The sequence below is a fragment of the Bicyclus anynana genome, chromosome 5, assembly GCF_947172395.1.
Source record: "Bicyclus anynana chromosome 5, ilBicAnyn1.1, whole genome shotgun sequence".
Taxonomy (NCBI): domain Eukaryota; kingdom Metazoa; phylum Arthropoda; class Insecta; order Lepidoptera; family Nymphalidae; genus Bicyclus; species Bicyclus anynana.
The window spans coordinates 17,169,591-17,184,233 of record NC_069087.1 but is presented as its reverse complement, the minus strand read 5'-3'; the positions used below and the strand labels follow the sequence as shown (position 1 = coordinate 17,184,233).

Here is a 14,643-nt window from a genome sequence, read left to right as displayed (position 1 = left end):
TACTAGAATGTAAGCCGTAGTTTGTAGATCTACGAAAACTACTTGCCAAAGGTGTTTGATGTTTTTCACGCGCTCCTCTTTATTTTGAATAACGTAGGTAGTGTGTAAACTTACGATTTACTTCCTTGATGTTTTATCAAGCGCTTCTTCAATATTATCCGCCAGCTCTCCGGCTATAAGCAACATGATTGTATTATATGTGTAAACGAGTTGAAAAATTGCAGTCAAATTAGCGTAACAATTACTTTTGTCCGTCGCTCCGAGCGGCGTATTGTACAAAGTGCAAAGTTATTATACACTGGACAAAACGATGGGTCCGTGGCATTTGACGGGTTGCTAAATTGACTAATTATACCATCACGAAGATGGCTCGCAGTTCACTAATTGCAATATCGCCGTGTAAATTAATATTGTGGTATTTTAAGCTTATACAAATGCAATCGGCAGATGTTTGTACAATATTCAAAATGTGTTAATTACGTACAGATGCGAACTCAACCAAGTATTAATTCATCATTATCAACCCATATTCGGCTCACTGCTGAGCTCTAGTCTGCTCTCAGAATGAGAGGGGTTAGGCCAATAGTCCACCACGCGGATTGGCAGACTTCACACACGCAGATAATTAAGAAAATTCTCTGGTATGCAAGGTTTCCTCACAATGTTTTCCTTCACCGTTTGAGACCCGTGATATTTTATTACTTAAAATGCACACAACTGAAAAGTTGGAGGTGCCTCTGGTCCCTGGACCGGATTCGAACCCACACCCTCAGAAATCGGGGGCAGGGGTCATATCCACTGGACTATCACGCCACTAAGTATTAAGTAATTACTCGTAACTTAGACGTATTTTTGAAATTGTAACAGATATTTACGAGTAAATATTTCATTCTTATAGACAATAGTCTAACTCGGCTGGGTGCATTCGGGAAACTTCTCGACATCTTTTCGTCCGAAATTCCTCAGTGTCTGAAGACAAAAGTCTTCGTACAGTTCGAATAGTGATGACCTATGGTTCCGAGACTTGGTTGCTAACTATGGGCCTCATAAAAAGGCTCAGTCACACACCGGGTGATGGAACGAGCTATGTTAGGAGTATCTCTGCGTGATCGAATCAGAAATGAGGAGATCCGCAGAAGAACCAAAGTCACCGACATACCTCAACGAGTTGCGAAGCTGAAGTGGCATAAATGGGCTATCTAACACTGAAAGAATTTTTCAAATCGGACCAGTAGTTCCTAAGATTAGCGCGTTCAACCAAACAAACAAACTCGTCAGCTTTATTAGTAATATAGATTTATTAATAGAATTAAAAGCAAAATCGTACAGTATTCTTGTAAAAAGAGCAATAATGTTGCCAATACACAGCGAGCGGTCGCAGTGGGAACTAGTGGGGCGTCCGTTACATCTAATCCAATATACAGTAGGGCTTCAATTTGACGCAAGCAATCACTTTGTCAACACTCTACTTTTACTTTGATTTCATAAAATATACCTACTATATTTAGTTTTGTATACTAATAGCCACAGATAGAGAATTCTGGTCATCTCTGGAGGAGGCCTTCACCCTCAAATAGAGGGGTTCGCACTAAATTTTTTAAACTTTGTAAATAAGTATTAAAGTAACAAAAATTTAAAAATTGTAATTTATTTTTATAAATTTTATTAACCTAACTGTACACATTATCCACTATAAGATCACTATGTATATGTGCTTACTTATGTGCGAAATAAAAGGCTTTTTATTTTTATTTTATTTTATTTATACTAATAGTAGCCGCTTAAAAGTTGACCGACAGTATTACCATTTGACTTTTTTTTTTTTATTTTTTTGGGAAAGTCGGCTTAGGTTGTTTTTTTTTATTTTTGAAATAGATCATCATTCAACTTTTTTTCCAACCACAACTAATATTTTTCAGGATCATATTTGTTATAGGACTCACCTAAATCTGGTAGATGACTCAAAAGGAAAACGACTCACCAGCATGGTTCGCTATGTTCATTATTCTGAACGCCATGATTGTCATATACACAAAGCTTGAACAGTAAAGGTCATGAATAAATATTTTGTTCATGGGCCCAAGGACTTATTATATTAGTACCCTGAAACATGATTAAGATCATTAGTATCAGCTAAGTCGCTTTCAAAGAAGGAGGCCACCTAACAGAAGATTTTTTTACATCACTCAACAATCCTTATTAGAAACGACCTTCACCCATCTGTTTAATGAATGAAAAATATTTTATATCAAATTAAGTACACTACGTTAATAAATATGTTGTGAGTAGGTACACCTAAAAAATCCTGGCCAAAGTATTATTAACTATTATAATAATAATAAATATTAACTATTTATATTAATTGATTATAAAACACGGCTAAAACTCACGTGATATTAGGTCGGAGTATGCCCTACTAGTTTCGAAACCATATGGGGCCCTTAGTTATGAGCTGGTTCTTTCAACGCGACAAGATACAAACTATAACAGAATACAACAGAACCAACTCATGACTGGGTTCGAATCTAGTCGGGCATACTCCGCCCTAATACCACGTGAGTTTTAGCCGTGTTTTATAATCAATTAATATGAATAACACTCACGATAGTTTAAATTCTAAAATTAACTATTTAATTGACAGTTAATAATGGCTAGAGAACATTAAACAGATGGGTGAAGGTCGTTTCTCATTCTAATATTTTACTAATCATTCAATGACGCTCGGTTGACTATCCTCCGTAGAGAGTAAGTGAGCGAATAACCTTTCAAGTAAGACTGTAACAGAGTAAGTAATATAACGCACTCCGGTTCCAAGTAAGTAATTTACTGTTACATTAATTAATGGGCCGACATCTGCATAGGTATCCACTGATGAAGGGTCTCCGAGCATAACTGTAAAGTGATAGCTATCAACGACTCGCTCCTTTGACGACGAGTGGATCGTGAACATTAATCCTTTTTATAACACTTAAATTAATTATTTGATATTTATCTTTCAAGACGTACCTATATTAAGCTTGTACAAAAACTTTAATATAAATGGCTCAGATTATTAAACTACTAGCGGACGCCTGCGACTTCTTCCGCCCTAACACCTCCTTAATCGGGTCCTGTAGCAATATCCGTTCTTAGCGGACGTTTACTAGCTATGGACTACCTCCCTACCAAATTTGACCTTTGTTCTTTTCAAAGATACGTATTATAGTTATGTGACCTTTCGCTTTTATAACTATTAAGATTTATTTCACAGGTAAATAGTAATTTTTTATGATTTAAAGTATCGTGAAAGAGATTAGATTAGTGAGGTTGTAGGGGGTAATCTAAGATCTATGAAAATTCACCGATTATGAAAATTCTTGTACCATTAGAAAGCCACGTTATTTGTGAGTGTCGTTGTATTTCGTGTCCGTCTCACGGGTCCGGGAGCTATGCAGGTGAAACCGAGGGGCGTGCTGCTACCTAAATATAAAAAAACTACTCAACAGCAACCAATGTATCGTCCTTTATGTTAGAAGTAAAATCTAAAATCCCCTATCGGATTCAGAAATAAGTACCATAGTTAAGTACATATGTTTATCGTTATCAACCCATATTCGGCTCACTGCTGAGCTCGAGTCTACTCTCAGAATAAGACGGGTTTGGCCAATAGTCCACCACGCTGGCCCAATGCGTTTGGGACACGTGATATTTAATTTCTTAAAATACACACCGAAAAGATGCAGGTGCATGCCCCGGACGTTCAAACCCAGACCCTCCGGAATCGGAGGCAGAGGTCATATCTACTGGGCTATCACAGGGCTCTTAGTTATATGTTACATAGTATAATTTCCAACACAATCTACTGATAAAATCAGCGTGCACAGTAACATATTTTACAATTATTTGTCAGGTATTTGCGGTAAATAACAAATTATAGTGTACGTTTGTACGAAACACATTATTATATATAACTTCGCAAACATCTCTTGTTAAGTGAATAGAAATAATAAGACTATAGGTAACCAATAATTTTCACAGATATAGTTAACAGCCCGTATAAGGAATCGAGGTTAGTTGTCCTCGGCAACACATTGCGCGAAGCTCCAACGTGTGAATAAAGGAGATTTGCATCGTTTAGCTGGAGAAAGGATGCGGGAATTTGCACTAATGAAATATGCTTTGAAGTTTGACTTTTGCCGTCCGCGTAAATTCAAACTCATACTCACCAGATATATTTTTATGATATTTAAGTTTTATCTTTATAATGGTAGGCGTCCACTGAACCGCATCGTATCGGACGTATCGCATCAAACAGATTTTTAATTTTTGGTAGATAAAATCCGCATGCGAAAGCCAGTGACGGATTAATTAGAGCCGTTTCTGAAAGAATCATGGGATAGAACTGTCTTTTAATCCTAAAAGTTTATGATTTAATCGGCTTTAGTTAATGCATTACTGTGTTGACACCGCCTTCAAAATGATCAGAAGGTACATACGATGTTATTTTTCGCTTTTTAGTTTATTTTTGTGATTTGAAGTCGGTTAAATTTTTTTGTTATAAAGATTTTATTTTTCTGTTTTTAGTGTGTCCTACCATTTAATTTTAATATAAATTGGTTCAGTAAAAAAAAACACCAAATGAATACTGAACCGATTTTCACGAAAATTAAATGGGACCAATCTGGAAGTATACTCTTTCGAACAAAAAAAGAATTTTTAAAATTGGTTGAGAAATGACGAAGTTATGCGGTAAACATTTAAAAAAAAACATACTCATATTGAGAACCTTTTCATTTTTTTAAGTTGGTTAAAAATGACTTGATATGAGAATAAAATTATGGCAATAATATAAGTCAGTGATTTATATAAAATAGTCCGTTACAGCGACCCAAATTGATTCAGTATTTTAGAAAAATCAAGAGAAATTCAAATTAAATTAATAAACATTATAATAGATTAAAAGTGACAACCCTAACACCGACCGCGTATCCATTACTTGCCGTAATACCCACATAAGAGGCAAAACAGTTCCCGCCACATATGGCGCGTATTAAAATTCATGTAGACGTGTAATTGCACTTCGTATGAATATTTATGTGCTAAGAAAAATGTCTGATTTAATTCTGATATAGGTTTGCCACTCGGTAGTGCCTGCCCACTGCTGCGTCGAGTTTCGAAATTGGCAATGTTTGTTTTTGTCTCTGATGACTTGCGCTAGGGTTGTCAATTCAAGATTTGTAAATAATACATAATTAAATGGCACATTTACAAGTTATTATAATAAAACAGTAGGAGTTGTAAGTGTCTGTAAGTTGATGTTATTAACATACGATAATATTTACATAAATATGATAATATTCACATAAATATGATAATATTTACGAAACTACTATAAGGATTTAAATGCCAGTTTTAGTACTCGTAGATACAGGTCAAGTTTTGCATATTAGACTGATTGAGTAGAGATAAGAAAGTTACCTAACGAATTTAAAGAAAAGAAAAAAATAAAAAAAAAAGAGATATGACCTAGATTATTTGGTTAAAAAAATTAAAATTCACCATCTGGGTTACATTACCTATAATAAAAGGTTTTATTTGTGAAAGTTTGATTTGTAAAAATATGTTAAGTTTAAAATTTTGTAAAAACGATAATAGTTATTAATTTTCAGCACTTACGTACCCAGTGGGTAGTAGTTTACTATTCAACAGTGGTACTTCCTTAGTTAGTTGCAAAAGCCGTATCATATTCATGGGGTGAACGGCTTGGTATGGGAGCGATAGTTTTCAACTAACAAGTCAATTACGCACTACGTCCACTAGACTGGGCAGGACTGGTTTGAATTTGTACTTTGAACAGGGCTGTCACGACTTCATACAAAATATTATTGTTTATTTTACAAATTGGATGGATTTAGAAAAATTAGAACGACTGACTTGGATGAAATTTAGTTTAGATAGGTTAATGATGGCTACATTATATCCCGATATTCTCACAGGAATTAAACCTACGTAGGTAAAACCTTGGGACACAATTAGTTTGTGAAGCTGATAAAACCTGACGTTAATTTGCAGAAGTTTAGTACCTACATACAACTCATTTTTGGATTCGAATAGTGTCTTCTCAGAACTACGGTTTATGGAAGTACCTACAGAAGGCCTATGTCTGGGATTGGACACCTATTAACGAGCATTAATGATGATAAAATTAATTGATGTTGATAATTTTACTTCGAATTTTAGTAAAAGTAATCGCCAACCCTAGCCGGTAACAGACGGGATCAATCTCGGACTAGATGTTAGTGCCGCCTACAGGAAGTTTACGAGGCCGGCGGATCACTATTTTTACAACTGGGACCTAGGAAAGTGGTCAATATGTATTGACAAGCCGTTTTATGTGTAGATAGTCCCGAGAAAGAGGTAATAATCGATGAAGTTATAGCGCCAAGATTTCTGTGAAGATTTCTTATAAATCTGTTTATGAACTTTTGGAATTGAAGATGCGTCACAATTTTGGACAACAGAGTTGAACTTAATGAAATAATCACGAGTATTAATATTTTATCATAAATTACATAGAAATAAAATCGCAATACGCAAATTGTAAAGCAAAAGGAAAGATGGGTTCAGTAAAGTAAACTATCTTTTGGATATTAAAAAAAATTGCTGCCTTGAAACCTATCAAAGCTACAAAGTCTAATTCTAACTCCACAGTCTTACGTACGTAATACAAAAGTATAAGTAAACGAGCTGATGACTAACTTTCCGTTCTTAGAAAATGAGTTAGGTCTGGCAATCACAGGGTCTTGTTCAATAGTAAAAATCTATACTAATATTATAAAGCTGAAGAGTTTGTTTTTTTTAATGCGCTAATCTCAGGAACTAATGGTCAGATTTGTAAAATTCTTTCAGTGTTAAATAGCCCATTTATCGAGGAAGGCTTTAGGTTATATATTATCCCCGTAGGTATTCCTACGGGAACGGGAACCACGCGGGTGAAACCGCGCGGCGTCAGTTAATCATTAATATTATATCAACATGCATTATTACTCACATGTTCGTCTAGGGAGTACGTCAGTTCTCCGTCGTCGTACAAAACGAACCACCTCCGCTGCCATCTCTGTAACAAAAGACAACGATTTAATAATTTAGTTACACACTATAATAATATGTAGTATACCTACGAACGCTTAGTTATGTATTTTTTTACTTATAAATTGTATTTGTCCATTTGGATTTATGGAGCGTGCACATTTGGATTTACCAAATTTTATTCCCAATTGACAAGATCATGGCGCTTGCGCTTACTCGCCCTCCCCATTTCTTAAACCGCTGGATTAATATTATTGTTGTTTGAGTTTGGGTGGATAAATATTGTTTAGTTTACTTAATCACAGAAAAAAAGTTTTTTTTTTTATTCTTTACAAGTTAGCCCTTGATTACAATCTTACCTGATGGTAAGTGATGATGCAATCTAAGATGGAAGCGGGCTAACTTGTTAGGAGGAGGATGAAAATCCACACTCCTTTCGGTTTCTACACAACATCGTACCAGAACGTTAAATCGCTTGGCGGTATGTCTTTGTCGGTGGTAACTAGCCACGGTCAAAGCCTCCCTAACCTGACAGACCTGGACCAATTAAGAAACCCTCAATCGGCCCAGCTGGGGATTGAACTCAGGACCTCCGTCTTGTATATCCACCGCGCACACCACAGCGCCACGGAGGCCGTCAAAATATACTTGTACCTACTCGTAGAAACAAATAGGCTACTTTTTAACTCGATCTCCCAACAGGACCTAGATTTATACCGTTAAACCGGCAGGACTATTCTATCTCATAGTATTTCGCCACAGCTTGCTCAGAAATTAGTACCGCAGTGTTCCGTAAGACCGTCATTGGATTAGTACACAAGTGAACTAAACAATGCAATGTCTGACATGCATTATGCGTCCGGCGCTCATTAATGTAATCTGTGCTGCGAACTAACTGTTGGCGCGGGAAATGAGCTCAGCGTGGCTACAATGTAGTTAGAACCGGTGGGTGCATTATTGTCCATGAGCTGAAACTAATCGGACTAGAGTACTAGCGCCCGCGACTTTGTCCGCTCTTGCGTTGCGGCGCCGCATCGCAAAGATTTCACTGTATCGGCGGTGCGGCGTCGCAACGTCTTTATGTTGCAGCGACGCCGTAGTAGCGTTGGAGAGTCTGCTAACAGACAAGACGCATAGACAACTGAGCGGTGCCGCTCCGGCGCCGCAACGCATCGTGTTGCCCTCGCTCTTACATCTTCTTAAACCGACCCTCTCGCGAAATCCACTCTGAGCATATGATATTATTTTTTGACAAGGTTTGAAATCAAGGCCTCTCCAATTTATCTCTGACCCAATACCGTAGAGCTTGTAAGGCCTTGGCCATAATATAATGAACATGATTCGAATTTCTTTTTTAACTAAGGAGTAAATAACACAAGTTTTCGTTTTTCCCACTAAAAATACAAATCTGTGTAGCGCAAGTCCGGTGTCCGATTTTAAGACTTGATTAAAATGGAAAGTACAACAAATTAAATTTTAAAGGAAAATTACGAAAAATGTTTTTAGTGATTCTGGGCCTGAAGTGGGCCGGATAATTAAGATAAGTACGAGTAGGTACAAGTCAATCAGATGAGTGGGGTTTGATCCTAAGACTTCATTCATGCATTGCATTGTCAGTCAACGTACGAACTTAGGCAATGTTCTTTGATACATAGTTTCTACAGTACAGTATACAAAAGATACTTCTACTCTCATAAATATCTGTACCAGGATGCCCTAGTTGCAGTTTATGCCTATAAATAAAAGCGCACTCAATAATAAGGCCGATTTCGGTCACAGAACGCAATTTACAATTCGGACGGGTTATATTTAGTTATGTCACGGTTACGAAAGATCGCACGTGCTTCATTGTTTCAGCTCGCCATACGCGCGGGGTCGGAAACAATCGTTTATTAAAGGCACCCTGCGTATTTGGTAACGATAGCAAAGAAATATCTTAATGTTACGAAATTGGAGAGGCTAATTAATGAAATTTTTCGTTTGCTCATACACATCATCATTAACAGTCGATAGATGTTCACTGCTAACTGCTGGGGTCGACTAACACTGCGCTTTCGGGTGCAGGGTCGCCATTCCAGCACCTTGGGACACCAACGTCCATCGTGCCCTCCCATTGCCACTTTGCTTCGCGACTCGCTGAGCTATGTCAGTGACTTTGGTTCTTCTGCGGATCACCTCATTTCGATTCGCTCACGCAGAGAAACTCCAAGCATAGTTCGGTCCGTTACCCGCTGAGCGAGTGAGTAGTGACATGGTCTATAACACATACCAAGTTTTTTAAAAAATGCGTACCTACTATACAAAGTAAAAGTAGTGCAATATTGTCCCAAAAGGGTCAATGCAGACCTATTTTCACTTTGAGCTGAACTCTATGAGGATGATGGAATAGTTTGTAAGTACCTACGTTAATTTTCAAAACACAGGATGAGTTCAATCAATGAAATCAATTTGAGAAAAAGTTAATAGAATTCATACATACAACAATATAATATAATAAAACAAAAAATTTCTTTATTTGTTATCTTGTTTTTCTAGGCTTGGTATTCCTCGATGTCGACATGAATTTTAAAGGTTGTTCGCCAATATTTATAATTTTTAACCATTATCGTTATCGGTAAACCCAACAGGGTTCGTGTCTTGAACGTCATCAGTCTTTTAAGCAAATTCAGCAAAGAAAGAGTCCCCAACAATTTGAAGATCCGAGACCTAATAATTATTTATAAATTACTTAAAGTCATACAGGAAGCTTTCCATCAAATTGATTAGGCTTAAGACCGGACATTTTCCAATATTCGCCATGGGTGACTAGTAAAGACGTTAAATTCGTCAAGAATTTTGGCCGCAATAAACAGAAATATGCCGGTTCTTAAATCTTGATATGTATTTTAAGTACTATCAATAACACATCCTACTCCTACTAATATTATAAACGCAAAAGTTTGTATGGATGTTTGGATGTTCGTTACTCTTTAAGGCCGCAATTACTGAACCGATTTGACTGAAATTTGAAATAGAAATAGATTTTATTCTGGATTAACACATAGGCTACTTTTTTTCCGGGAAAATCCAAGGTTCCCGAGGGATTTGTGACAAACCAAATTTCACGCGGGCGTTAGCTAGTAATTGTAATAAATCAAGCATGCTTTATTACATAATAAAATAAACTTTTTTTCTGACGCTCCGTCAAAGATATGCGGCCTGCTTGTAAAACAGCAAGATAATTATTTTAATACGCCCAACTACACGGCACTTTCACTCATATTTGCATACTCCTTGGATATGATTGTGGGACCATACAGTTTTTGCTTCGAACAATACAAGTAACGAGTAACACAATGGTGCTTCAATTATGAACGTTCATTTTCCTAGAACTAGAATTAGTACATGATGTATAGAATTACATGGTGTTTTTATGGGTTGTGTAAGATATAGCGTCCTTGGGAGGAAGCTTTAGCATACCTGAAGCTATGTCAGAAGTTGATCCCAAGGAAAGAAAAGTATAAGTTAAGAGACTTTTTAATACCTAAGTCGGTAACTTAACATTAAGCAGAGTTTTAAGCAATGTATGAAAAATAACTCCAAAATTAACTCCTCTAAAATAAATTGACGGCCTCCGTGGCGCAGTGGTATATGCGCGGTGGATTTACAAGACGGAGGTCCTAGGTTCGATCCCCGGCTGGGCCGATTGAGGTTTTCTTGATTGGTCTAGGTCTGGCTGGTGGGAGGCTAGTTACCACCCTACCGACAAAGACGTACTGCAAAGCGATTTAGCGTTCCGGTACACTGCCGTATAGAAACCGAAAGGAGTGTGGATTTTCATCCTCCTCCTAACAAGTTAGCCCGCTTCCATCTTAGATTGCATCATCACTTACCATCAGGTGAGATTGTAGTCAAGGGCTAACTTGTAGAGAATAAAAAACATAAGAACACGTATCTGTAAAAAAAAAATATACGGTCGAATTGAGAAACCTCCTCCTTTTTTTTGAAGTCGGTTAAAAAACGAATCCTAATTTATTTTGATGACAAAAACAAACCTAATTTAATCTTTACACAGCCTCTGGTTACATGGTCTCTCATTAAAGTAACGAGATCCGAAAATAATAAAGCATCATCCTCGCTAATTGACAATAGTATTTTTCAAAAGGAGCCGGCGGATGTGGCGGAATAGCCGACGTGGCCAAGGAATTGTGCGCGTCATTAGACGCACCGCCCAGCGATAGACGATATCGCTATCGTACCGATATCGACATGTGGACTGTAGAGGAGACGTTAATATGTGTATTTCATCATAATCAGCCTGTTTTAATAACCCATTGCAGGGTTAGTCTTCCGTATTTAAGCCTTAGGACGGAATTTAAAGGTTGGAATTTTATTTTATTTTAAATATCAATATACAATTTTTTTTAACTATTCTTAATATAACTTATCAATGTGACATAAAGTCGATTGAGTTTTTCCGCACACCGGCACCGGAATGAACACGCTGTTTGGATACATTACGTTTAAGTAAGTATCATTAAATAAATCTAAATAATCTTTTTGTCTGTTACCCTTTCACGGCTCAACTCGAGTCTTGATTTATGGAAAATCCATAGATCTCACGGGATTTTTAAAAAAAACTTTACTGAAATTTGGCGTCCGTTAGTCCTAAATTTTATAAACCAGTAGTGTTGCATGCTGGATAGCTCCTTAATTGGGGATAAAAATAATCATAAAAAGGTAAAGCTGTAGTAGCTGTAAAGCCTTTCTTCTATTCTATTCAAGTGATCCAGTGCTGGATTAGGGCATCCCGTCTAGGAGCTGGAGAGGGCTAAAGAAAAAACGAGCTTACGAAAATTATAGCAATACCACCATGCTGGCCCTAACGCATTGGCAAACTTCACACGTGTAGAGAATTAAAAAAAATCTCTGGTATGCAGGTTTTCTCACGATGTTTTTTCTTCACCGTTTGAAACACTTGATATTTAATTTCTCAAACTGCACATAACTGAAAAGTTGGAGGTGCATGCATGCCCAGACTGGATTCGATCCTACGCTCTCCGGAATCGGAGGCTAAGATCCACTCGGCTATCATGGCGGATCTAAGCTATTCTTACAACAAAATAACACTGAAAAGAAAATTAAAATTAAAGATTTAGATACAAGTAAGTCTTATGACTAGTAATTCCTTCGCTGGGTGTCGTCACCTCGTCTAGGCGCGATGAAGGCAATCTTATTAGAGCGTGAGGCCGGTGCAAGAGTCCCATGCGATGGCCGACTTTCCCCGACTAGTGTTAGTTGTCCTGGCTATTTAGTTTACTTGTATATTTAAAAAAAATATTTGCCATATCTTTTATATATGAGCAATATTCTCGTCCCCCTCCAACTAGTCGGGAAAGACTGTATTAGGAGTGCGTACGACAATAGTCCAACGGGGATAGAAGCCCTCCCCTCGGTGATGAGTCCGACCGCTTTGCCGTTAAGCTTTAATGTCACCTTTACAGGGTATAGAGTTTGATTCCCGGAGGCGAGCATTTTAGGCGATTTGAAAGTTTATACAAGTTGAATGAAAAAGACTTATAATATTTTATGGAAATACACTGAGAGTCTTGGGTTCGATGTCTGCCCGTTGGACTGGTGTCGTGTTCACTCCTTACATAGTCCTTACGACTAGGGGAGGAACTTAGCGTCTTGAAATCCCAGATTACGCTTATATACCTACATATATTATACATTTATTTTATAATATTGATTATATAAAAAAATTGTTGCGATTACGCGCTCAATGAACATTTTATTGAAAGGTGAACTTGTTTAACTGGTTTTTAAAATTGGTTAATAAATGACGTAGTTATGGGGTAACAAATATTTAAAAAAGAAATGTTAATATGAATCTTTAAGAAGGACAGTGTTAGTACTGTTTTGTATTAAATGTAACTGTGTCTAGAGTTCTAGACTATAACATAGTGTATACACCAGTACCTCGAGTGTCCCGCTGCGTTATCAGAGCAGGTGCGAACGCGAGTGACATTGGAAAGCATGTCGTTAGACTGCCCTAGAGTAAATAAGGCTGATTTAAGGACAAACCTGTTTACATAATTCAGATCGCTTTGTAATCAGTGAAATAACTCACATATAACACCGATATGTGATTGTTATCTAATTAGGAACGAAGGCGTAACCTGTTCTCGAGGTACCCCAAGGTCCCGACCTCTGTACACCGTTCTTTTAACTAACCATTTCAAGGTGTGGTAAATTAAATATTCGAATATGTACCTCTATAAACAATCGAAATCCTTTTAGACATCGATTATGTGCTGATTGATCATTTGTTTTGTTTGTTTTTGTATAAAGATATACGCATACACATCAGCGTCAGGTTTACCCGGCGTCAAACATTGCATGAATTTTCAGCATTCATTCAAATGAGGTACAAAACACACAAAACGTTACGAATCGACGTTTTTAATTCGAACAGCGAAGATGTGGAATGCCATGTCGGCTTCTGTGTTTCCTAACATTTATGATTTCCTTCAAGGCAAGTGTGAATAGACATTTTCTAGGCAAGCGCGCTCCAACCTAGATCTCATCATTGCTTTCCACTAGGCATGATTGTAGTAAAAAAAGTGAGTCCCTTAAAAAAATTTCAAAATAGAAAGGCACTGAACTAATTTGAAATTTCTCAATATCTCTCTCTTTAAATGTCACGTGTCTCAAACGGTGAAACCTGAGAATTATCTCAATTCTTTAAGTGTGTGAAGTCTGCCAATCCGCATTTGACCAGCGTGGTGGACTAAATCCTAACCCCTTCTTATTCTGAGAGGAGACTCGTGCTTAACAGTGAACCAAGTATGAGTTGACAATGATGATTAATAAAATAGTGATATCACTATGCACTACGCGATCCCGGAATGTCCTTACGCCGATAGGTGTCGATATACCCGAAATCTGATATCGAAATCCTTTTAGAAATCGATTCCGATTGATCATTTGTTTTGTTTGCCTTCACACAAAGAGCAAATCGAAACCGATTGCACGCACGCAGATGACATAACAATCGTTAATGATAAAGAACTCGCATCGAAATCAATTATTGTTATGGCGAGGCCGGTTTGCCAAAACTCGTTTCCAATATTAAATAATCAAATGTTATCTATCACCCTAAGCCCGCCAACCGATGTTAAAAAAGCATGGTGGGTTTATGCTGCATATCCTATAAGAAAAGGATGATGATAGTAAGTGATGATGCAATCTAAGATGGAAGCGAACTAACTTGTTAGGAGGAGGATGACAATGCACACCCCTTTCGGTTTCTACACGACATCGTAAAGGAACGCTAAATTGCTTGGCTACGTCTTTGTCGGTTGGGTGGTAACAAGCCACTGCCGAAGCTTCCCACCAGGCATACCAATTAAAAAAACCTCAATCGGTCGAGTCGGGGATCGAACCCAGACCTCAGTCTTGTAAATCCACCGCGCATACCACTGCGCCACGGAGGTCGTCAAAAGATTGCGTAGAATAACCAAGTTTTACTTGTATAGGTTTTCTACTTATGGGTTTTCGTTTTTATTAATCTATGGAAAAAGTAAATCCATT

The 14,643-nt window shown here is 37.4% G+C and overlaps 1 protein-coding gene across 3 annotated transcripts in view; it reads right to left on the bottom strand.

The window, feature by feature from the left end:
• LOC112051193 (protein outspread) overlaps positions 1-14,643 on the bottom strand; it is a 340,261-nt gene that overhangs the window by 77,933 nt on the left and 247,685 nt on the right. For all 3 annotated transcript variants that reach the window (XM_052881731.1, XM_052881730.1, XM_052881732.1), the window contains exon 3: positions 7,031-7,096. In XM_052881731.1, coding sequence (XP_052737691.1) covers positions 7,031-7,096 — 66 coding nt within the window. The remainder of the gene's footprint in view (positions 1-7,030; positions 7,097-14,643) is intronic.